This window comes from Protomyctophum parallelum (assembly GCF_964188405.1).
Source record: "Protomyctophum parallelum genome assembly, chromosome: 10".
NCBI classification, from domain to species: domain Eukaryota; kingdom Metazoa; phylum Chordata; class Actinopteri; order Myctophiformes; family Myctophidae; genus Protomyctophum; species Protomyctophum parallelum.
In genome coordinates, this window is record NC_139704.1 from 20,836,233 (window position 1) to 20,859,859 (window position 23,627).

Below are 23,627 nucleotides of genomic sequence, written 5' to 3' on the forward strand. Positions count from 1 at the left end.
CTACCGTTTGAATAATTCTGGACAGTATGCATTTGAAGAAACATTTAATAAATAAAAATACACATTTACAGAACACTCATAATGCAGTGCACTAATAAAGCACAATGAAATTTACTTGAAAAGTGAGGAAACAATTCTCCATAATGTACACAAATTTTTGTATCTCTTGGTTTGAGGAGCCAATTGATGACTGTAGTATGTTGGATTTCTGTTTTTTTGGGATGTGAGTATTAACTGCACGTCGATGTAAAGGAGTGCATAATGCTCCATTTTACTGTAGCTTAATTCTATTGTATTAACAGCATTTGTTGCAATTCCTTAAAGATGGAATGCCGTGATTTTTGTACTTTTTCTGTTTTGTATGTGTCTGTCTGTGGAATTAACATTACTTTAATAGACCCCCAGATGTGGTTATAATATTCAAATATGTCTTCCCTGTATATATTGGGTTTCTTCCTGAAAGCTGAAAACCTTTGAGACAAAAGGCCCAATTGAAATACACCACTTTAGTGTCATCATAACCCTAACCCCTCCACCATTAACATACAACAACAGCTGTGAGCGAGACTTAAATTCAGTTCAGGTGGGTGGTGCTGCTAAGGTGAAAACCAGTTTACTTAATGGTAATGAACTGGTGGGTGTGGCCACATAAAAAAATATTTTTAACACTTTCTGTACACTTTTTAAAAATAAATCTTCCTCCTAGTATAATCATAGTACCTGATGATCATGTTTTTTGGGGGGAAGAATCACAGAACGGCATCTTTAAAATATAGCTGGTCGAGCTGGGTTTTCTGGTACTAATGGTGAGATACGCTTATGCACATCATGTAATCTCTTAGTAAATTATAAAGTGGTCAAAAAAAGAAGAAGGAAAAAAAAGCTGGATTTGACATGAAGCTCCATGATCATCTCCTGTCTTTCCCATCATGAAGTAATGCTCCATAACGATCTCATCTCTTAATTAGAAGCTCCACGCAAGTCCCTGTATTCCTTGAGATGGTGAAGATAGTTGGGATCCGCGTCCACCAAACCAACTGCTATGACTTTGGCCAAGATTTGGACATTACTGGCAGAGAGTTCAGTGATCTTTGGCATATTTCCCTGTCAACAAAATGATTAGCGTTGAGTAATTGAACCATGATATTTCAAATATTATATTGTAATGCTTAACGTTTATCACTGACTTCAGCTAGCCTGCCCTACTACTACACATACTTGTTAAGAACGCTTATTAAAGGTTGATATATTTTAGGGGTTAAAATAAGTGTTAAACAGCTCTATATTCAGAGTAATCATTGCTATAGTGTGTTTGTTGTCTCCCCATCTCTTTAGTAAACAGAAAATACATTTTCAGGTCAGGATACCAGTTTTATCCAAACAAGTGAAACTGCAAGTGATGAAAAATTAATGAGCGTACAAAACTGAACTGGAAGACCATAACATATAAGCTGATAAATTATCTTTGTGTCGTTCTCTCTCCCGATTGGATAAAATGTGTATCCTGAACTGAAATGTATTCTGTTTACTAAAGAGCTGTAGAGATGGGGGAGAGGTAGCTCTGGTCCATAGCTCTAATGCGTTTCATTTAGGGCTATGTTACTCTCAACTTCCGCCGCTCGCATGAATGCAGACCAGCCTCTATAACTATAACAAAATACATACATAAATGGATGCACCTGGGACGTATCCTCAGTGATGTATCCCAAGGTCATCGGGGTTTCGGGTCTCGCAACATCATACCCCTCACTCAGGTGACCCAGCCGGGAGTGATCAAGTCCCGACTTACGTCCCAGTAGCTACCCTCGATAAGTCCCATTAGGGAAAAACCAGGGCCACACAATCCATTCCTCCTGAACTACTCTGCCGGGACTGGGAGGTACCATTCTGGCACATGGAAGGACTAGGCTCTGTGGGTTGACACCTGTCCGGGCCCCTCCTACGTCTCACCAGGTCCACTCCTGCTCTCACCAGGTCAGGCCCTGTGCGTTGCACCAGACTCCCAGCAACAGGCACTTTATTCAGGAATGGTGGATTCTCAAGCCGCAACGGTTCCGCAGGCTCCACCTTGCCCTTGGTGGTGCCGCCGGCTCCGCTTGAGGCTTGCATGGCCCTCCTAAAGGCCTCACCGTGGGTTTGTTGGGCTTCTTCCTCACGGAAGACACAGGCTGGGGCGCTAACCCATACTGCTCCCTCTACTCTTTGGCGTAAATAAAAATAACGTTTTTTCTACTCACCAAAACAAAGGCGAGTTGTGTCATTAGAAAGCCTATTTTTCTTAGTGGACGCACTCTGAGCCCCCCACCACACGTATAAAGTGTACTTTTTGGCCAAAAGGGGATTTTGTTTCCATCGGGAAAAAAATATTTTTAGTTACTCCGCTGCGCCCTCTACTGATATTGCCAAGAGAACTGCCTCATAGAGAATATTCTTCCTCCGGTGAAAAAAATCCCTTTCTGGCCAAAAAGTACCGTTTATACGTGTGGTGGGGGGCTCAGAGTGCGTCCACTAAGGAAAGTAGGCTTTCTAATGACACAACTCGCCTTTGTTTTGGTGAGTAGCAAAAACGTTATTTTTATTTACGCCAAAGAGGAGAGGCTGGTCTGATTTCGATTTGAGATTTAAAACTGAAAGTCCCATAGACTTACTGCGCAGGGCAGAATCGTAGAAGCAGTATAAGGCTATGGACCAGAGCTAGGGGAGAGGGAGACCCCTGAACAAATACTCTAGTCTATAGCAAGAGCTTTCACTTTTAATAACAACATATATTACTAATAATAATAATAATAGAGTAGACCACCTTTAATGATTTTTTTTAATATGAAAATGGAAAATAGGTTTGTATTAGAATGTTCTTAAATGGAAGGGTTCTAGATTTAGCTTAGGTAGTACAAAATAGGAAAACTCATTATGTAAGGTACTCACCTCCTTAAGTCCTTTGGAAATCCACATTATGATGAATAAAAGGCCAATGGTGACCTGGATATTTTTTAAAGAGAGAGATCAACAACATCAATTTACTCACTGGTCTAAGATTTCAACAGAACTGATTTATAAACATAATAATAAAACTAATAAAACAATAATAAAAACACATAATAACAATAAAGAAGTCGTATACTTACAGATAGAAGGTACAACATGTGTCTCGCTCTTGGGAACTGAACTTGTGTGCCTTAAGGTGTAAAAAGACGTCCTTTAGCTTCAAGTGTCAAGTCAGTAGAAACCAAGAAGGTGGCAAACTCCCCACGAGAAACCTGAAATACAGGTTACACCATTTTCACTTCAAGGAATGTAATAAATGCACTATGCAAGTGAAACTCCTTTCTTGGTTAATCAGAAGCAATATGCATCATATAAGTGGATCTACAAAATCTAAATTCATTTGTGTCAGAGGTGTTTTTTCTCCTTTGAAAGCAAAATGCCTGCTGTTTCCAAAGCTAGGGAAGGATAGACTCACAGTCAGAGGTCCCTGGGCCTGGCGGCCTGGCCCTGGGCCAAATATATTTAAGGTCCCCTATCCCCACCCACCGTGGTCCTCCCCCACACACTACCGAGAATCGGAAGGCTACACCATGAGTTAAGTCATGTGATGTGGGTCAAGAAAGCGCCTATAGAGTGTAGACATGTGGAACGCCCTACCAACATGCGAATCCCTTGACTCCTTCAAAACTGCTCTCAAAGGGCACCTACGGACGGCTGCAATTCGAAACTGGCCCCCGTAAAATCTGAATTCCCCCCCCCCCCTCACTGTATATATGTTCCTTTTCCCTTTTTACCTCCTATGATGATTTCCTGTTTTGATCATGTTTTGATGAATTGAAAATGGTGGGCCCTATTGTAAACAAATGCTTTACAGTTTTTGTATTGAGTTGTACTTGAAATGTACTCTAATTCTGTAAACTGTTAATAAATCAATCAAAATCAATCAATCAATCATTTTACCATACAGGGTTTACAGTCTATAACTTACAGTAGTAGCTGTACTAAATAGTATTTAGTATTGTTAATGTTTAGTACCGGTATATCTCAAACTGTTGGGGGGTGTCCTACTGTAGTTTGAGGCACCCACATATTTGACTTGAGCGTTAACATTTTAGTAAATTCCATCTGCCTGGTGAGTGCCGGTGACCCAGGGGCTGCTTATAGCACATACAAATTATAAATGATTGATGATGAATATGGACGGGTGCGTTATATTAAGTAACATATGACTGTATACTTTCTAACCATGAATTAATATAGAACATTAATTAAAAATTAATGTCTGGATCATTATGTCACTGGCAGTAACGGTAAGGTAATACTATAATAGCCTATTAAATATACATATTTCAACCCATAACGGGCTCTCCCGGTAGCCAAATCGTGCAAACCCCATAGATTCTTCTATCCATTTCCAGAACACATTGGATTGTTCGCGAGTCTTCTAGTCTACTACACCTTAAATGGGAGTATATATACGCCGTAGTACGACGGTGTTTCTCGTGGCCCCCAAAAAACGGATCTACAAGCCATCAACGCGTCGCACGGCGACGCGTTGATGGCTTGTAGATCCGTTTTTTGGGGGGGCGCAAGCGATACTCTCGCGCGAACCGCACGTTCAGACGCGTTTACCCAATAGCACCCAGTTTACAACTGAGATCTTGACAGACAGTTGTTTTCTTTTTTTCTCTCTCTCTCCGCCTCCTCCAACATTCTGACAGCACAGCTGCTGAGCAACAACTATAAAGTTACCAAACTGAAGCAGCGAACCGCTGTGCAGCTGATCTGAGACCCAGATAGCGGTCGGCTTTTTTTATGCAGACACGCCGAGAACACGCGTTATCTTGTGTCATGTTCGGTTTACTATAGCTGTCCAAATATCAAGCTAAAGCTAGCCAAATACACCTACTAGTCCTCGTGTTGTTGTGTTGTGTTGTGTGTGTGTGTGTGTGGGGGGGGGGGAGGAAAGATCTGCTCATTTTCACCCCTTTTGCCCAGGGACCGTTAACGTGACTTAACGTTTAGCGTTGAGGCTTTTGTTGTTGTTGTTTTTTTTTTTTGGGGGGGGGGTTGGATTTGCTTTCACAACGCCGGGGTAAGCATTAAGAACACACATTGACTAAATTAGTCACTAGGCTGACCTACCTTGGTGTGTTAAATGTAGCTGCAGCGATGCTGTATCCATGCAGAAGACTATAATGTTAATAGATGTCCTGAATGGCTTACCCGTTGCTTTCAGTCAAACAAACCCACAGACTCGCCTTGTAACGCCCTGTCCATCAGTGTTAGCTAACTACAAGATTAAGAGTGCTAAAGGTAACCGTTAACTTAATTCTTGTGTCGGCTAGTCTTTATAGGACGTCCGTTAAATTACAAGATAGGCTATTATAAGTGGAGCTTTCTAAAGAACATGATGAGATTGAGACCCACACAATGTTGTGAAACTGGATAAGCAACTGACATCCAGATCCAGCCTGTCTGCTGCTGTGATCAGTAATACAACGTTAGCTAACACACTTACGTGGTTATCTCTTTTCCCAGAACAAGGATCCTGTTAGCGTGGCTACCTGGAAGGGAGACCCGCAATGCTGTGTTGGGGCAATGCTGCCTTAGGACAACTAGGTTTGGGTGGGATCGATGAAGAGGTAGTGCTTGAGCCACGGAAGTGCCAGTTTTTCCATGGTAAACAAGTGTGCGAAGTGGGGTGTGGCCGGTGGCACACAACTTTCTTGCTTGAAGATGGTGCGGTGTATACCTGTGGCTGTAATGACCTAGGCCAGCTGGGACACGACAAGTCTCAAAAGAAACCAGGTTGGTGAAATATTGTCATCACTTGTGACAGTTCTTCTTGCCAAAGGTAGATCATGAATTTACCAATCTATGGATATTTAACTTCACTGTGATTATCAGCTACTCTACAGGGGTTTTGACACTAGTCCGGCAGCCGACAGGCTTCTTTTGTTTAAAGTGGGAAATTTGGTATAGTCTTTTTTTATTGGCCTAAAATATTGTCTATATAGCCTACATACATTCATGAATCTACTTGCTGACCGGCTGTCGGTATTGGGCATTTTTTATAGGGGTTTCTTGTGACCCTACCATTAACATCCTATGGCAGGCAAACATGTCAAACTTGTGCTTTAAGTAGCATGTGACATGTCAAACTAGGGGGTTTTCATGATTCTGAATACATTCCAAGTATTAGTTTTGCACAAAATACACTCCTTGGGCCAAAAAAAGCCATACCCACTTGCCCAAATATGGCTATGCCTATTGTGCTAAACTAATACTTGGAACGGATTCAGAATCATGAAAAGCCCCTAATTTGACATGTCACATGCTACTTAAAGCATAAGGAAAGTGGATTCATGAATGTATCCATAGACAATATTTAGGCCAATAAAAAAAGACTATACCAAATGTCCTACCCGCCCACCCCGGCTTCCGGACTACACTAACATCTCAGGCACTTGCCTGTCGCCGGGCAAGTACAGGTCATGTTCTACTTGCCAGAAATGTAGATCACCCATTATAAAATGATAGGTAAATTATTGTATTGTATTACTGCTCAATTTCACACTTAACTTTCTGGGGCCTTGCGATTAAACATGTCAGAGCGATCGCCACTCTGGCCATATTTAGCCGGGCCACCTGCCCGAAAGTTAGTAGTAGGAAGTTAGTAGTAGGTTGGCAACTGTCAACGCCTGCTCTACTATATGTCAAATACTTTGGGGGGGGGGGGGGGTCACACACACACACACACACACACACACACACACACACACACACACACACACACACACACACACACACACACACACACACAGTATATTTCCTTATCCTTACCAACACTACATTTCTTCAAAATAGTGGCTCCACTCAGAGGTTCACATTTAGTCCATGAATATTAGGGGGGGTCACACACACACACACACACACACACACACACACACACACACACACACACACACACACACACACACACACACACACACACACACAGTATATTTCCTTATCCTTACCAACACTACATTTCTTCAAAATAGTGGCTCCACTCAGAGGTTCACATTTAGTCCATGAATATTAGTCTTCAGCTCTAAAAAGACTAGGGGCTCTATTTTCGTCCATGCTAAACCCCTCACAACGTGTCGATTGGCTATTTTAACTACCGGTATTCAAAAATGTTTTTCAAAATAGTAAAAAAGGCAAAGTAGTTTAGTGATAAGGGGTGTAGCATGGACGAAAATAGAGCCCTAGAAGGTGGCTGCACACACTGGTAGCCAAAGTGCCAGTACTTTATTTATTACTTGTGCAAGCAGAGCGTGCAAGTACTGCGATCGGCTGGGTATGTCGGTGTTGTCTGTCGGCCAATCAGGGACCACCATTCTGGATGACGTAACTAAGTATAAGGTCAATAATGGGTCTAAAGGATTTAGAACAGCAGTTGTAATAAATAGACATTAGTTAGTAGCAGTACTACATGCTCTGCTTGCGCACAAGTAGGCCATGTATGGCCTACTTGTGTGCAAGGCGCAAGTTGCCACCTCGACAAAGTGCATTTCTAGTTATAGGATGCAAAGTACAGAAACCAACGTTTCGGCAGGTAACTAGGTAGGTTCTTCAGGGTATATCACATTTAGTCCACAACACCAATACAGCATGACAATAGGCCTAACATTTTTATTTTATTGTCTCTTCTATCAGAACAGGTTGTGGCACTGGATGCACAGAACATAGTGGCAGTGGCATGTGGAGAGGCCCATACACTTGCCCTGAATGACAAGGGACAAATTTTCTCATGGGGTCTTGGCTCTGACGGGCAGTTGGGCCTTAATAACTTTGAGGAATGTGTTCGTGTGCCTAGGTAAAATCTTCTAACACTTCTAATGTTGCATAGTTAGTAGTTCAAATCACATGCCCCTTTTCTCTCTCATTAATTTGTAATTATTTCAATCATAATATAATTCTGATCATTATAATCATAGTTGAATATCGGTAGCTCATTATTTTAATTCGTACAAAGACACAGTTGTACATTTAAAGCACCATACAGTGATCAACACATGATCGTATAGAGTAACAAAGCCAATTTTCCATAAATGGCTTTATTCTTCGATTTCATGTGTTTAAAAGCAGTCGGTGAAACATTACTGGCCTTGGATGAATTTAATCATTGTTGGCTGAACCTCATTGTGCTGGTAGTCATGAACAGAAGTCATAGAAATCATGGACATTTTCTGTCTTTTCTCAAGAGCTTACTTTTTGCCTAAACTTTTCAGATGAACCCATGCTTTAAATTACAATAACAAAAACACTGACAAAAATAACAGCTCAGTGAATTGAAATATGGAAATCAATGGTTTATTTGTTTAAAAATCAAAGATTTGTTTTAACCAGATTAGTCACTTGAGATCAATGATCTCTTTCCCAAGCAATACTATGAGTTGTAGTCTGGGCTTGTGGGCAAAATCTGGAATGTTCCATGTGAGCCGCCTGCTGTGAGGACAGGTGTCAGTCTCTTTGGCCTGTTCATGCATGTCTGTTGGGCTTATTCACAGCCCTCACAGCCTCTGTCTTGCAGTGTCTATTCTATTTAACACAGATCCAGATCACTGGCATGGTCCTTAAGGTTAACCTCATCAGAGTATTGTCAAACAGATACATACATACATACACATCTTAGCTATTCTCCAAGGCACAGTAGACTTGACTACCAGTAAACCTAGACCACTGGGTACTGCGTTTTGGAAAGTTTGGTGACACGAGGTTGATTAGGTGCGTCTTCTATTGAATCTAGGGGGACGCGTCACGTTCTAGCGTGCACGCACATGCACCGTTTCGTTCCGTCCCTGCGAGTGCACGTCAAAAAATTACTGGTACCACAGCGTGGTAGTGCGTTCTACGAGCATGACACTGCTAATGTTGGCCCTGGTTAGACAGATACAATGGCAATATGGGAGGTGAATGCAATGAGTAGGACCAGGACTCATTGCTTTTCTTTTTGTCCCCTTCAGAAACACAAAGTGTTTATCAGATGTACAAATTGCTCAGGTAGCCTGTGGATACTGGCATTCCCTTGCTCTTTCAAGAGGTGAGTGTGCTATTTTCTTTATTGTATAAGTTAAGATAAGATCCTCCAGGTTTTGTTCATGATCTTTGTCATTTTGTCACTCAATGTAATGCATTGTTTCTACTTTGATTTAGGGGGACAAGTGTTCTCCTGGGGTCAGAATCGATATGGCCAACTGGGACTTGGAATAAGTGGAAAAAGCAGTTCCACACCCCAACTCATTAAGTCTTTGCAGGGCATTCCTTTTGCCCAGATATCAGCAGGGGGGGCCCATAGCTTTGCCCTCACACTCTCAGGGGCAGTGTTTGGTTGGGGGCGGAACAAGTTTGGACAGCTGGGTGTAAATGACAATAATGGTGAGATTTTCAAATACTTTGGTGCGTAGCAATGGCTCAGGAGATAGGCCGGGTGGTCTTGGAAACAGAAGGTTCCAAGAGCTCCCGATGAACAGCTCCTGATGAGCATGTTGGTTGCCTCTGTCATTAGGGAGTGTAAATTGGTGAATGTAACACACATTGTAAAGCACTTTAGATAAAATCATGATATCACATAAACCCCTGAAATAATCATTTTTTTGCAGATCGACATTTCCCAACCCTACTGAAGTCCCTTAGGTCACAGAGGGTAATTTACATCTCCTGTGGAGAGGACCACACAGCAGCACTGACCAAGTTAAGCTATTTACTCAATATTCTTTATGTAGTAGTAGTTATAATTAAGGTCTTAATTACACACTAAACTTGGTTGTCCAGATTAATACAGCCTGAAACTGGTTTCAGTATCTCCAGCCAGATAATTTCCTGCTGAGAAATTAATCTGGTCCATTAGTCAATTCAATTACTCTTGTCTTACATTTGATTTTCTGTTCTGTTCAAATGTAATAGCACGTTTACATCTTTACATCTACAGCAGTACACAAACTTGTCATTAATTAAGAACTTTATATACTGTTCTTGTGTGTCTCAGTTGTGTGTCTAAGTACACTCTTAGACAAGTTCTAGTTATTGGTGGAAAGGTTATAACTAGGTTTTTCTGGTGATTATGCAGGAAGGAGGTGTGTTTACATTTGGAGCAGGAGGGTATGGCCAACTTGGACATAATTCTACCAACCATGAGATCAACCCCAGGAAAGTGTTTGAGCTCATGGGTAATGTCGTCACACAGATTGCATGCGGAAGGTAAGTGTTTTGATGAGAATTTTCCCATTTTATTATGAAACTTTTTATAATAACTAAGATACAGTATTTAATTGAAAGTAATAAAAAGGTGTGAGACAAGAGGTAGAAGTGGGGCAAAAGAGTGAGTTTATGTTTATGAATGAACAAGTGCACGATAGTGAGCTGAGCACTTATTGGATACATGAGACGGATAGAAAAACAAATGGATGAAAGAGAAAGGACTGGACTAATCAGTGGTAGGCATGACTAGGCATATGCTCCATCTAACTGTGGATAGATACAATAGATACAATAATAATTGTATTTAATTAATCTCGTTTTTTAAGGCAGCATACTTTAGCGTTCATCCCCTCCTTGAGAAAGATGGATGCATTTGGGCTTGGCGGCAACGGCCAACTTGGAACACGGTCTACTTGCAATAGAAAAAGTCCCGCCCCTGTAAAAGGCCCATGGGTTGCTACTAATGGCCCAATTTCCTCACATACAGGTGAGTAATGTAACTCACATCAACTATAATACTACCTTGTTTACATGCTTACCTAGCCTGACCTGAAATTTCATTTATTTTCACTTCATTTTTCCACATATTGTTTCATTTCATTAAGTTCATACCGTATGAACCACAGCATCCCTATTCTGGGGGCGAACATTCATTCTGCTTACAACGCATCGCTAAATGTTGCATTCAATTTGAGCTTATAAATGATTGTTTTCAGAGATATTTGGTGGCCCTAGGGGACTCTGGTCAGTGAAATATTAAGCCTGATTTAGTGATTTATACTGGTGTTGCATGCAGTAAATGGCAGATATACAAGCTCGCTTGTGGCTCTGCTAGCTGCAGAGCCAAGCCAAGAGGGTGGGGAAACACATTAAGTCTGACATCCACATGAAGCAAGCCACGCTGTTATTAGACCTTGTCTTGTTTTCTCATTGCAGATACAACACAAAGATGTTGTGTCAAGCGGATCTATGCAGGGGGAGACCAGAGTTTTTCCCACTATCACACTACGAATGTAAATTGCTTTTTATTATCTTTTTATTTTGCTTTTGTTGTTCTGTCCAAATTCTGACTTTTTGAGGGGCATCTGATCTGCACAAATGTAAAGGGGAAGTAAAGTTCTGGTTTAACAAAAGTAAAAAAGGCTTTATTGGACCATTGCTGACACTTCACTTAGGCATTTGGCAGGAGCCTTCGTCAGCATGTGGAGTAGAGTTTTTACAAATGTCTATTGATTTCAATTTCATGCAGACAGAAAAGGCAACAAAGTATATAAGTACAACAAGGAGGTCTGCAATTCTCTAACACACACAATGTAAGTGACAAACAAAAAACAAAGATAACAAAAAAGACAACAACATGGTCTCTAAAATAAAACTAAACTACCGTATATCAAATTAAAGTCAAATCTCACACTTACATTCAACCCTGGGTAAGGAAGACCGAATTACCGTAGACATTTTGGGAAATTGCCCTTTGGTTCAGATTTACATTGATTAGGATTATACATTTTAAATAAGTTGCATATTTTTGTGAGATAAACAGTAACTTGAATTGTTTCAAATGTATATAAATAAATAGAAATATAAATAATTGTCATCAATGACCACAAGACTGTGTGAAGGGGAAGATTAGGATTAATGCACTGAGGAAATGTATCATGTCGCAAATGTAGATTTTATGTTATATCGGTAGCACTAACTACAGCTAGAAAAAGACGCAACTCTTCAGTGCAAGCATTTTGAATGAGATGAGTTGTAGCTGAAAGCAAAACGAGAATTAGACTGTTCAGACTTGTAGAGTCTGAACAGTGACTTTTCACTTTTTCCTTTGAAAGCCATACTTGTCCATCTGGTCCATAAACAGACCCCTGCGGCAGCAGCCACACAAGCTCTTTTCTTCTCCCTGATAATGAGTCAAAATGTTAGTACCCAGTAGATCTAGCTTCAATTGGGTGGGGTGGGGTGGAACAACAGAAAGGAAGCTTTTTGATAACATTCTACCATATTTTCATATTGTGCACCAATTTTAATATACTGTCTGTGTGTGTGTGTGTGTGTGTGTGTGTGTGTGTGTGTGTGTGTGTGTGTGTGTGTGTGTGTGTGTGTGTGTGTGTGTGTGTGTGTGTGTGTGTGTGTGTGTGTGTGTGTGTGTGTGTGTGTGCGCGTGTATATGATGCATGCTTAAAGTATGTTGGCAAATACCAACCAATTTCAAACAATAATATGACATCTACCCATTAGTCAGTCTTCCACACAAAGCTAGGACTCTATACAGATTAATTATGCTACAGACACCAGAGGGCAGTATTACTGTATGCATCTGCCCTATCCAACTTGGGGGGCCTTTCCAAATAATCAAACTTTACAGCTAAACTGTACACTAAACAATACATAATGTTTCCAAAAATATTTGAGACGAGAAATATGTAATGTAGTAACAGAAGTTAGATTTGTATTTTACTACAGTTTACAGGTAGTAATCATGGGGTAGCCTACTGTTCAAAATGAATGTGTCTCGTATGATAAACAATCAGACAATCAACCAAGGGTGACGGCTTAGTTTACTAGCATTTTCTAAAATGTCAAATTAGGCTTTGCCCTTGAATGTCAATAAAAATATGAATTGATTATATACGGTCACTCTTACAGGCTTAAACCAAATCCATAACTGTACAATTCATTTTGCGGTTTAGTAACAGGTTAAAATTGGTGGATGTAAATAATAGTTAAAATAATTTAATGCATTATTGTCCCTGAACAATACAATTTTACAACTTTGATTTGAAATGTTCTTCATTGTCCTAGAACCACCAAGTCTAATGTTCTTCATTGTCCTAGAACCACCAAGCCTCGGATAATACGAGGACGCCGCCGGACCCCCGCGGTCAGATTTGCACCTTGACAGCTGATCTCATCCAGAGTTGGCTGAGGCACTCACAAGGAAGACTCCCCCAAGAGATATCCAAGTAAAGTCCTTACCTCACAAAATACAAACCCAGTAACTGCCTGCATGCTATCTATGCAATAGTGATGCTTGTTCCACACGGACAACAATAAACCTATCCCCACCCTGCAAAAAAGGTTCTTTGTTCCCTGCTTACAACAATAAACCTATCCCAAACCCTAAACACTAGTGGGGAACATTGTCATTGTCAGTATTTGTAAATTATGTTCATTTTGTTTTTAAAGCAGTCACACTAATTACTTGTATTTAATACTTGCTGTAGTGAGATTGACCTGGTATTCTCCTCCTCGAGTTGTCTCAACGGGTCCTTCTTGGCAGAAAGGTAACCAAACTTGAGCTGCCTTAAGTTGATATACAGTATATATGTCTGTCAAGTGTTCAGTATACAGTACTTCTTCTTGGGCTGCATCTCTGAAAAATGAAACCATGTTGACATGTCCTTGATTCTGTTATTAATGTTTGCAAAATCCATTTCCCCTGGACCTTGAATTATGATTTATTTTTTATATCTGCTGTTCCAAGTCATCCAGATCACTACAACACCAGCAGTAAATGCTCAGGGGTGGATATGAAGATGGCACGCATCCTGTTTCACAGAGTGGTTCAGCATGATCACCCGGAACTAGCTCAGCAGGTGAGTGGTGGTCAGGAGTTGAAGTCAAAGCACATACTAGTCATTTGATTGTCCTTTCATTGTAAGTACTATGCCCTCGTTGATTATACATACCTCTTGTACCCAGTGTAATGGTGATGCACACACGCGTGCACCTACATATGGGCGTGCGCACAAAACAGCCGATAGCCTAGTATGAGAGTTTTTAGACACGCAAATGCATAAAAGTAGACGACTCGTGACACATTAATTAATTCAAACAACCATAAAACAACAGTAACAGACTAACAACACACTCTACCAGCCTTTACCTAGCACCATAATACTGTGTTTAAAATCTACTGGTTCCGACAAGTTAATTTGTAACTTTGTCTCACACACACACACACACCGTACCGTACGTGCGCGTGAAAAGTTTATTGGTATCACGTTGTGGTACTGCGTTCTACCAGCATGACACCACTGGTTGTACCCGAGTACTTAGTGCAGTAACATTTACATAGGACTTTATGACGTTGGTACTATGACATCATATTGATGCGTCGCGCATGCATACACGGTCACACAGTAGTATGGGTCTTCTGGCATTTACACATAATGATAGAGTTCCGCAGGATATACGGCTCGGAGTCATCATGATAAAACACAGATCCGACCTGTACGGGTGTCGGGTATTTTGGGAATTGGGGGGGCCCGTGAAGAGCTTTACTGTGGTATCCCTACTAACGAGACGAATGTGCCAGTGCAAAAAAAGAAAAATCGGCAGATTTGGTGTTGTCCCGCCAGACCAAATAGTTGTATTTGGATTTCGCTGCTCCCTAAATTGTGGGGCACCAATCGGGGTGCAGTATGTGAAATCAGGTTTATCACCAGAGGCATTTAAAAAAAATCAGCCACACAGAGATTCCAGACTAATATCAACACAGTGATATTAGTCGGGCTAGATCTGTGATCTTCTATTCTTCCCATCAGATTGCTGCTAGTTTGGAAAAGAACACGATTCCCAGACTAAGCAACTCTCCGCCAGACATTGAGGCTCTTAGACTCTACCTCACTCTTCCAGAATGTCCACTCTTCAGTGACCCAGGCAGCTACGTGACTCTCGCCATCCCCTTTGCTAAATCACTGATCAGCTTAAAAGGAGCTCCACTCAAAGTGCTAGGTATATTGAAGACTATTGTCACTGCTCATGATGAATATGTTTGTTTGTCATTGTTGCTGTCAAGATACATGTATCATTGGGCAACCTTTGGTTATGCTTGCGCTATAGGAAATTGGTGGTCTACTTTTGAGGCCCCAGTGTTCCAGAGGCTGGTGGAGCTGTACAAAGAGGTTGTGGTGTATCTGCTCAGGATGAACAAAGTGGGCGTCCCTCACTCGGAGCAGAGGATCTTCACCTGCTTCCTGGACACATCCCTCCGCCTCTTGGAGATCCTGCATGGAGTAAGAGTGCTGAGAACATGTTTCATGTTTCACACATTTGATTGCTGCTCTTTTCAAACATAGCCTATTCTCATTCTAATAAGTAGCTGGTTGAAAATGTCTATTCTCAATCGTCAGGTAAACGAGAGAGCAGGACAGATCATACAGTATGATAAATTCTACATACATGAGTTGGATGACCTGATCGATATCAGAAACGACTACATCACATGGATACAGCAGCAGATGTACCCTTTGGTGAGTCACTTGGTTCAAAATCTTAAGATTATCACGTCTACTACTGAAAGTTAAATCAAACATCATAATAGGATATTGTCTATCTCTGTACTGTATGTTCAGGGCCATGATGGCGCTGTCACCCTGTGCAAGTACCCATTTGTATTCGATGCCCAGGCGAAGACCACACTACTTCAAACCGACGCTGTCATACAAATGCAGGTAACCTATGCTTAACAGGCCTGCACTTAATTTCATAAGAATTGTGATCAAACCATCTGTGAAAATATATAGCCACGTACTTGTGTTATGTGTTGCCAGATGGCAGTCGACCAGGCACAGAGGCAAAACTTCAGCTCCATGTTCCTACCAGTGGCGGAGTCTGTAAACCCCTGTCTCATCCTCATTGTTCGGAGGGAAAACATTGTCGGAGATACCATGGAGGTTCTCAGAAAGTCCAAGAATGTGGACTACAAGAAACCACTCAAGGTGAATTGAGATTTTCGAGTGGTAACTTTGACAACTTTGTTAATGGGAAGCACACCTTGTGCAATATTATGTTTTAGTGGCATCCCAGATGCAATTTAGTAGCAAAAATGTTAATTGTAAGTGCCTTGAGTCGTTCTAGGGTGGCTATCAATGAGCAAATGCATGGCATTGTAGGCCCCATGCCTCCAGCAAAGTTCTGATAGTGTCAGAAATGTTAACCATGTTCATGCAGTTTGAAGGGTGGGTGTCCCTTTAGCAGAAGATATACTGCAGCAATTTCACGAGTTTAATGTGCTAAAGGTCACATAATCAACTAGAAAAAGTGGCACAGGTCTCCACCAGGCCAGGTCAGGTTGTGGCCTCCTGGTGGCATTATAATAGGCCAATGTGAAAAGGGTGCCATTTCTTCTTACGCCTTTGATGGCAATTGGATGATAATTGAGGCATTTTGTTCCAAAAATATGACAGACAGCCTAAACTGTGCAGTCTGCAGACACCTTAAATGGAGATCAACACATTTTGATGTTAATTGTTGATGGTTATCATAGTTTATAGACACAAACTTTACAAAATAAGGTTTACAAAAAATAGGTTTACACTTGCACTTAGCGGTTTTAATTTTACTGTAAAATAGATACATTGTAGTAAATCTAAATAACCATTTTACTGTCCATCCATCTTCAACCGCTTATCAGTAGTCTGGTTGCGGGGGCAACAGCTCCACCAGAGAGCTCCAGACTTCCCTCTCCAGAACAACATTAGTTACCTCCTCCTGGGGTTAGGGATGTAGCCCGAAAATCGGGTCCATTACAAAGTCTTCAAAGTATTTGCAGACTTTGGGTTATGCGCTATGTACACAGTATGACAATGATGGAAATGAACTTTTACTAAAATGTAGGAGCACTCACAAATCTAAGAAATGCAATGTTTTTTGTCTGATATAATTTGTGGCAGGTGATATTTGTGGGTGAGGAGGCAGTCGATGCTGGAGGGGTGAGAAAGGAGTTCTTCCTCTTGATCATGAGAGAACTGCTGGATCCCAAATATGGAATGTTTCGCTACTACGAGGAGTCCAGGCTCATCTGGTTTTCTCACAAGGTACATTATGACTTTCAATTCCATAGTTTTTCCTGTCGCACCGTTGAAACTTTCTTTCTATATTTTATACATCTGACTGAGAATGTCCCCTCCAGACCTTTGAGGACATTGACTTGTTCCACCTCATTGGAGTCATTTGTGGCCTGGCCATCTACAACCTCACCATCGTGGAGCTTCACTTCCCTGTGGCTCTTTACAAGAAGCTGCTGAAGAAGGACCCAACAATGGATGACCTGAAGGAGTTGATGCCAGATGTGGGAAGGTCAGGATATCAACGTTTAGTTACCCTTAACCACTAATCTGAAGTTTAAACCAGCTCAACCTTTTTGTGGCTGTTGTAGCTTTTGCAGCAGCTACAAACGTCGGATGTATCTTTGTCTCTTCATGCCGCTGGCTCCAATTGAAAATGAATGACTGTACTCTATCTTTGCATCTGCCCGTGTGAACACAGCATTAGGCCCTATACGGTACTGTACTTTGTCATATGACGGCACAATGTGTCACAACACATTGTGAGCTAGTAGATCATCTGCTATTTTTAAGTAAAAAAACAAATCCTAAGTAATATTTTGTGGGTTTAAGTACGGATCTACCACAACGTTACTTTAGCCAACATGAGATTGCACATGAACCATGCAGCCATAGCCTACTGATAAAATGAATTACGGTACTCACCTAATAATGCCACAGAGGTTCCCATGTTTTAACATAACTCCAAAGTGTGTACATTGTTTAAGTGACAGATGCATGGTTTTCATATCGTAAATACAGTACGGCACTGGAATGTTGTCAGGATTCTCAGAAAGTAAATCTTTCAGTATGCAAAAGCGCCTCCATGCCTTTAATCTGCCGCACAGCAAGCATTTTGACAATGCATGCCCATTGGTGCATCAGTTATGTGCACCTCATATCCCCAGAGCAATCATTTCTAAATAGCGTTTGTTCATAACAGGGGTCTCCCCTCTCTCCAGCTTTAGTAAACACAAGATACATTTTCAGGTTGGGATACCAATTGCATCCAATCAGGAGAGAGAATTCATACAGGATAAATACGTTAGATGAATGGTGCACTTATGTAGTGCTTTAAATGATTGTGCATTTCTTTTACATTCACCCATTCACACACCAATGGCGGAGGAAACCATGCAAGGCACCAACCTGCACATCGGGAGCAATCTTGAGCGTTGCTCAAGGACACATTGACACTAACTCTGGGGGACTCTACCCCTGAGTCACTGACGAAACAAATGAGCGGGCAAATTTGGAACTATAAGAAAAGCTGATAAAAGTCTCTCTTCTGACTGGATGAAAATTGTAGCCCAGATATTTTCTTACTAAAGTGTTGGAGAGAAAACAAAATTAATAAAACTTTGCGGTTAAGCATGTTGGTGAAAATAATTTATTTTAGTGAGGTTTCAGTCTCATCGCCCTGTATGTTATAGCATTCAGAGAATTTGATAGGCCATCACAAATGGTTAGGAAATGTTCTGTTCTAAAATAATAAATCCCTAACTTTACCAAACTTTTAAAACTAGGAGTCTGCAGCAGTTGCTGGACTACACAGAAGATGATCTTGAGGATACATTCTGCTTGAACTTCACAGTAGGTTGATTGCCAGCTTCAAAGCCACATGTGTTTATTGTATTACTATGATGGGTACAGTGTAGATTAGAAGATGCAATGGATGAGTTGGGAATGTGATATGTCCAGTATCGTGTCAATGTTTGTGATGCCATTTTTAGGTCACAGAAGAAAACTTTGGTGCCACAGAGGTCTTGGAGCTTGTTCCAAATGGTGACAATATCTCTGTTAATAAGTCAAACAGGTAATTATTCAGTAAACACCATATAATAGTATAAAAAGATGGTAGATTAATTTCTAGGGCTGGCCCTGACTGGCTGATAGTGAAATAGTTTCACCAAGTAGATATCTTTAGAAATTACCTCTAGTAAATGCACTAAAATGGACATGCACATTTTGGACCCTACTATAGCTGTACTTTAAAGGATAATTCCATGCCAGAAGGCTTTCTTACCTTTATTTGTAGTTGTTACGTCCCCAACAAAGAGGTCCAGGTGTTATTGTGCAAAAATCCATTATTGGCTATTTCCCCTAATAAGCCTGCAATGGGGGTTGGGTTTTTGTTCTAATTTGCTTATTTCCATCGAAATAAGTAGTAAAGTGTGCCGCTTGGGATACTATTTACATTATGAAGAGGATATATACAACAAATATAGATTTTTGAGCAATGGAAATTAGCGAATTAGCATAACACCCCATAGCCCCATTCAATTCAATGCAATTCATTGAGGGCTTATGGTAGGGGAAATAGCCAATAATGTGCTTTTGCACAAAATAAAACCTGGACCTCTTTGGTGGGGACGTAACAACTACACGGTAAGAAAGCCTTCTAGCATGGAATTCTCCTTTAACTGGTTACATATTGACTCACTGCTGAGTTGATCATAATGAGCATGGCATTGCTTTCCCTTTCTCATAGACACGAGTTTGTCAACGCATATGTGGACTACATCTTCAACATGTCCGTAGCCTCGCTTTTTGAGAGCTTCTTTGCAGGGTTCCACAAAGTGTGTGGTGGAAAGGTTCTGGAGCTGTTCCAGCCAAATGAACTGCAGGCCATGGTCATTGGCAACACCAACTATGACTGGAAAGAGCTAGAAAAGGTATTGCGATGGCATATTCCTGTGAGATTGTTTGTAGTTCTGCAAGCTCACTTGCACGGTTCAGTTCAGCTATAAGCCTTTAGATACAATCGCTTTAATCCACCAATCTACTGTAAAGCTTCATTGACTTCAATGTGAATGAATAATAATCATGAATTGTGTCCATCCCCTGATCAAAACGTATCCCCATTTCTGGGGATTCTATTTATTTATTTATTTTGCTTTTCAGAGTACTGAATATAAAGGAGAATACTGGGCTGACCATCCCACCATTAAGATCTTTTGGGAGGTTTTCCACGATCTCACTATAGAAAAGAAAAAACTGTTTCTGTGTAAGTGGTACCTTTCATCACACAAGTTCATACAGCCTTTGTGCTTAGTAGTTGAGATACATCTGACAATGCTTACAGTAGGGAATAACTTACAAATTCCTCTTGGCTTCAGTGTTCCTTACAGGAAGTGACCGCATACCCATTCTGGGCATGAAAAGCCTGAAGCTGGTGATTCAGCCAACTGGTGGAGGAGAGCAATACCTGCCTGTCGCACACACTTGCTTCAACCTGCTGGACCTGCCCAAGTACACCAGTCATGAGGCACTCAGTGACAAGCTTCTCAAAGCTATAGATCACAATCAAGGTTTCAACCTTGCCTGATGCTCTGAAAATGGCAAAAACTTAACAGACTGCCGATGGTAACCACATGCACAAATGTTTTGCCTCACAGAACTTTGTCTGCTGAATCTTGTTCTAATCTTAATACACTATCATAGTGTGGAAAAAGAACACTCCGCAGGGGGCCAAGTGACACCAAACAGGCTTAAGGGTTTGGATATATGGACTTTCAAGTTCAGCTTTTTTTCTTTTTATTTCCTCATGCCAACGCAGTATTGAACGCTGAACTAATTTCAAAGTAAATTCACATGGTTTGATATCTATTGTAGAGAGATGCTTTTTCATGTTTGGATAAGAATAGTATAATGAAGCCAAAGCATTGGTACAGTATATACTTTGAATCTTTGGGCTCAGATGGTGTAAAAAACCAGCGTTAGACCACATGTCGTCACAATTTGTCAAGGAGAACAATGTATGAGGATATGCTTTAGAAGCTGAGTGTGTTTGCTTGGCTGTAAGCCTTAAACTAGTCACAAATAAAATAAATTACAGCCATTCATAAGTTATTTTGGAAATGTACACTTTAACTTGTTTTCTACATAACCACATTTGTATTTATGGACTAGTGAATTAGGCTTTATCAAGTTTAATTTCGCCTAATTTTAGGCTAAATGTTAAAGACCTGTAAGCCTCGGACAAAACCAACTCTGATGGTGACAACTCATGACGAAACACTATTTTGGACCGAACAAATTATTAGAAGGGAAAAAAGGGCAGGGTACAACTGTTTTTTTCTACTAATGATTTGTCACCAGCCGAGTCTAAATACTTTTGAAACGTCTATGGGAAAAATTAATTGGAAAAAAAGGGGCGGGACTGCTCTATAAGTACAGCTTGGCAGAATTAGCCATCATATCCGTACTCCAGTTAAGTGTATCAATAGGCTGTGGAAAAGATATCCGTCCTATGAACTAGGGGACATAATTTATACATCCCCACGGATACACTTGAGCTGAATTTGGGTAAATGGATTATGGACACATTTAGTTTGACATGTATGTCACCATACAGACATGAGGCAGGATCTCGTTTCCTGAAGGTAATATTTTGTTCATACCTGGTTTCTGCCCAACAGAGCTATACTGAAGCTTTGCAGCAAACACAGTGGCACTGATGGTATTCATGCATGATACCAGCACACGTATCAAGCCGCGGTCACCTTCCAGTGGTGAAATAATGTTGCGTTATTTCATTACCATCTTTAAAATTCTCAAGTATCATAAATATGCCTCCAGGTGCCATGACTTTTCAGGGGTTAGAGGACCCTAAAACATCTTCCGACATGTAGTTTCCTACTAATATTTGTCACAGTAGTACTGTGTAAAACAGAACTGAAGGGATGAATTTTATACATCAGCTTACCCTTTTCACAAGAAGAGTGCCCAGTTCACATGACAACTGAACTGGTGTCATTTGCAATGAGACCATTTAGTTTGGAGTTAACATTTTATTGATGAGAAACTGTACATGTACAATAACCGGAACACATTGATCAGGGTATTTGACTTTGAGTGAGGCAAGTAATGCTGACAGTGGTGTCTAGTCTTCTATTGGAGGCTTGTTTCAGTGGGGCACCTCTGTATGGACAAACTGATAGTGGGACCCACACTGGGGACAGCGCTGTGCATTTCCCTCATGGAGCCAGAACCAGACGATGGCGCTGTTGTCCTCCTCACCTACAGATAATTTAAAAATAGCAAATAAATGAGCTCAAGAGTCAAGACAAGACGATATATTGTGAGCTTGTAGACCTGCTATTTTTTGGGCTAATGTTGCACTTACACAGACAGCCCACCAGCCTTTTGTTACTGACACCTGGGACAATGTGAGGCTCTGCTTTGGTTCCAGGATAGTCCTTGGGCTTGAGAATGCTGTATGGATCCTGTGTTGTAAATAGAATAGTTGAAAACCTCCGTGGAATATCTTACACCGGAAAATATGCATAATTAGTGGTTCTCATTCAAACTAGGTCTTAACTCAGTGTACCACAGGTTAATTTGTACATTTAGTTATGGGGGGAGGGGGGGGGGGTCGTTATATTGGACACAGAAGCCTACCTGTCCCTTCTTGAAACCCTCCAATGCACGACGCTCCAACCCAGTGGCTTGTTCCTCGTCCGTTGGTATCCCTGCAATAAATCAATGTCATTTATGACACCTGTGTGATACTTTAATTAGCTAAATCAGCTAAATCATAGTTTTTGCAATTCTCAGTTGCGGTTTGGTCACCTCAAGTGATTAAATTATGACTCGTTTGTACGGTTTGTTACTAGATGAGCATGTCCGCAATATAGACGCCACCCACAGAGCAGGGCTACTTCTGTCCTGTGCTGTGCTCACTTGGCTGCTGGCACAAGTCCAGTATGTATCACACGTATGCCAAGGAAGGTGGGTCTATCAAAGGCCTTTATACCACTTCAATCCAAATGACCTTCATTTTTTTTAATTCAACTATTTCCAGCTTGTATACGGCATTTATAAGAAGGGGTAAAAAAAAAAAAGGAGAACCACAAGGGAAAACATAGCATCTTTAATTAAAATTAAAATTTTCTTGTGCGTGAAAATGCATGTGTCATGATACTTTAGTTGACAAGCTTGGTAAAATATGTTCAAGGCTATAATGTGTTATCATTACTCTACATTACTACATTACTCTACAAGTCTTTCGATATGTTCATTTCAAGTGAGATATGAAAAACGGCTGCGTATCTCCGCGGTCTCTAAACGTTATATTCAGTCGTTTCATTTATCACACACATGTAGACGCATGATCTTACCTTTCAGAGTCCCCATGGCGCGTTGCAGTGGTCTGGACACAACATTGGGTCTTGTCGCTAATGTACAAGCTCTGACTAGAAGAAGACGTCCCGCCATGTTGATATTACTGACTGTCAGGTACTGCTTTTCAGTTTGACCCTAAACATTCACTTGTCCTGAGTTGAACCCATATATTCGGACATGATCTGAGTGGCAGGTGATTGTCCACTCACAGCTCAGACGATGGCTATGTCGGCCAATGAAATTGAGCGCAGAATTTGCAAGTTGCTGATCGGACCTGTCTGGCAATACAGCGGAAACGGTGTAGGCCTATGTTGTGTGTTTGTGTGTGTGTAATGTATGCGTAAAATACCGGATACAGTAGGCGGGTTCTAGACCGGATCAGAGCAATACTCCCTAAATCGAAACCAGGCTTTCCACAGGCACTGCGGAAAGCCT

The 23,627-nt window shown here is 41.0% G+C and overlaps 3 protein-coding genes and 1 long non-coding RNA gene across 4 annotated transcripts in view; 1 reads left to right on the plus strand and 3 right to left on the minus strand.

The window, feature by feature from the left end:
- The window catches only part of dnajc12 (DnaJ (Hsp40) homolog, subfamily C, member 12), a 281,213-nt gene that overhangs the window by 252,328 nt on the left and 5,258 nt on the right, over window positions 1–23,627 (minus strand). The window lies entirely within an intron of this gene.
- On the minus strand, window positions 30–5,640 carry LOC310865456. The gene is made up of 4 exons (XR_014569822.1): window positions 5,507–5,640; window positions 3,126–3,257; window positions 2,926–2,979; window positions 30–1,104 (listed from the first exon to the last, which is right to left on the minus strand). It is a non-coding gene; the product is annotated as an uncharacterized lncRNA (long non-coding RNA).
- herc4 (HECT and RLD domain containing E3 ubiquitin protein ligase 4) lies at window positions 4,952–21,006 on the plus strand. The gene is made up of 24 exons (XM_083774577.1): window positions 4,952–5,080; window positions 5,527–5,796; window positions 7,690–7,849; window positions 9,000–9,076; window positions 9,190–9,411; window positions 9,636–9,727; window positions 10,103–10,233; window positions 10,560–10,720; window positions 11,170–11,246; window positions 13,072–13,199; window positions 13,461–13,520; window positions 13,721–13,832; window positions 14,784–14,973; window positions 15,082–15,254; window positions 15,372–15,491; window positions 15,594–15,692; window positions 15,792–15,959; window positions 16,914–17,057; window positions 17,153–17,319; window positions 18,593–18,659; window positions 18,800–18,882; window positions 19,558–19,741; window positions 19,971–20,073; window positions 20,186–21,006. Exons 2-24 carry the CDS (start codon window positions 5,571–5,573, stop codon window positions 20,392–20,394), a joined length of 3,153 nt encoding a protein of 1,050 aa, XP_083630703.1. The 5' UTR covers window positions 4,952–5,080; window positions 5,527–5,570; the 3' UTR covers window positions 20,395–21,006.
- Window positions 21,840–23,350, minus strand: cox5b2 (cytochrome c oxidase subunit 5B2). The gene is made up of 4 exons (XM_083774546.1): window positions 23,189–23,350; window positions 22,470–22,540; window positions 22,195–22,294; window positions 21,840–22,088 (listed from the first exon to the last, which is right to left on the minus strand). Exons 1-4 carry the CDS (start codon window positions 23,283–23,285, stop codon window positions 21,976–21,978), a joined length of 381 nt encoding a protein of 126 aa, XP_083630672.1. The 5' UTR covers window positions 23,286–23,350; the 3' UTR covers window positions 21,840–21,975.

What these genes read in the sequence shown, in the direction of transcription:
- cox5b2 (XM_083774546.1), bottom strand. Translation starts at nt 23,285, where the DNA reads ATGGCGGGACGTCTTCTTCTAGTCAGAGCTTGTACATTAGCGACAAGA. An exon ending in CGCCATGGGGACTCTGAAAG is followed by an intron (nt 22,541 to 23,188) that starts GTAAGATCATGC and finishes GATTTATTGCAG; the next exon opens with GGATACCAACGGACGAGGAA. An exon ending in AAGGCTGGTGGGCTGTCTGT is followed by an intron (nt 22,089 to 22,194) that starts GTAAGTGCAACA and finishes AATTATCTGTAG; the next exon opens with GTGAGGAGGACAACAGCGCC.
- herc4 (XM_083774577.1), top strand. Translation starts at nt 5,571, where the DNA reads ATGCTGTGTTGGGGCAATGCTGCCTTAGGACAACTAGGTTTGGGTGGG. An exon ending in TTCCCTTGCTCTTTCAAGAG is followed by an intron (nt 9,077 to 9,189) that starts GTGAGTGTGCTA and finishes ACTTTGATTTAG; the next exon opens with GGGGACAAGTGTTCTCCTGG. An exon ending in AAAGAAAAAACTGTTTCTGT is followed by an intron (nt 20,074 to 20,185) that starts GTAAGTGGTACC and finishes TCTTGGCTTCAG; the next exon opens with TGTTCCTTACAGGAAGTGAC.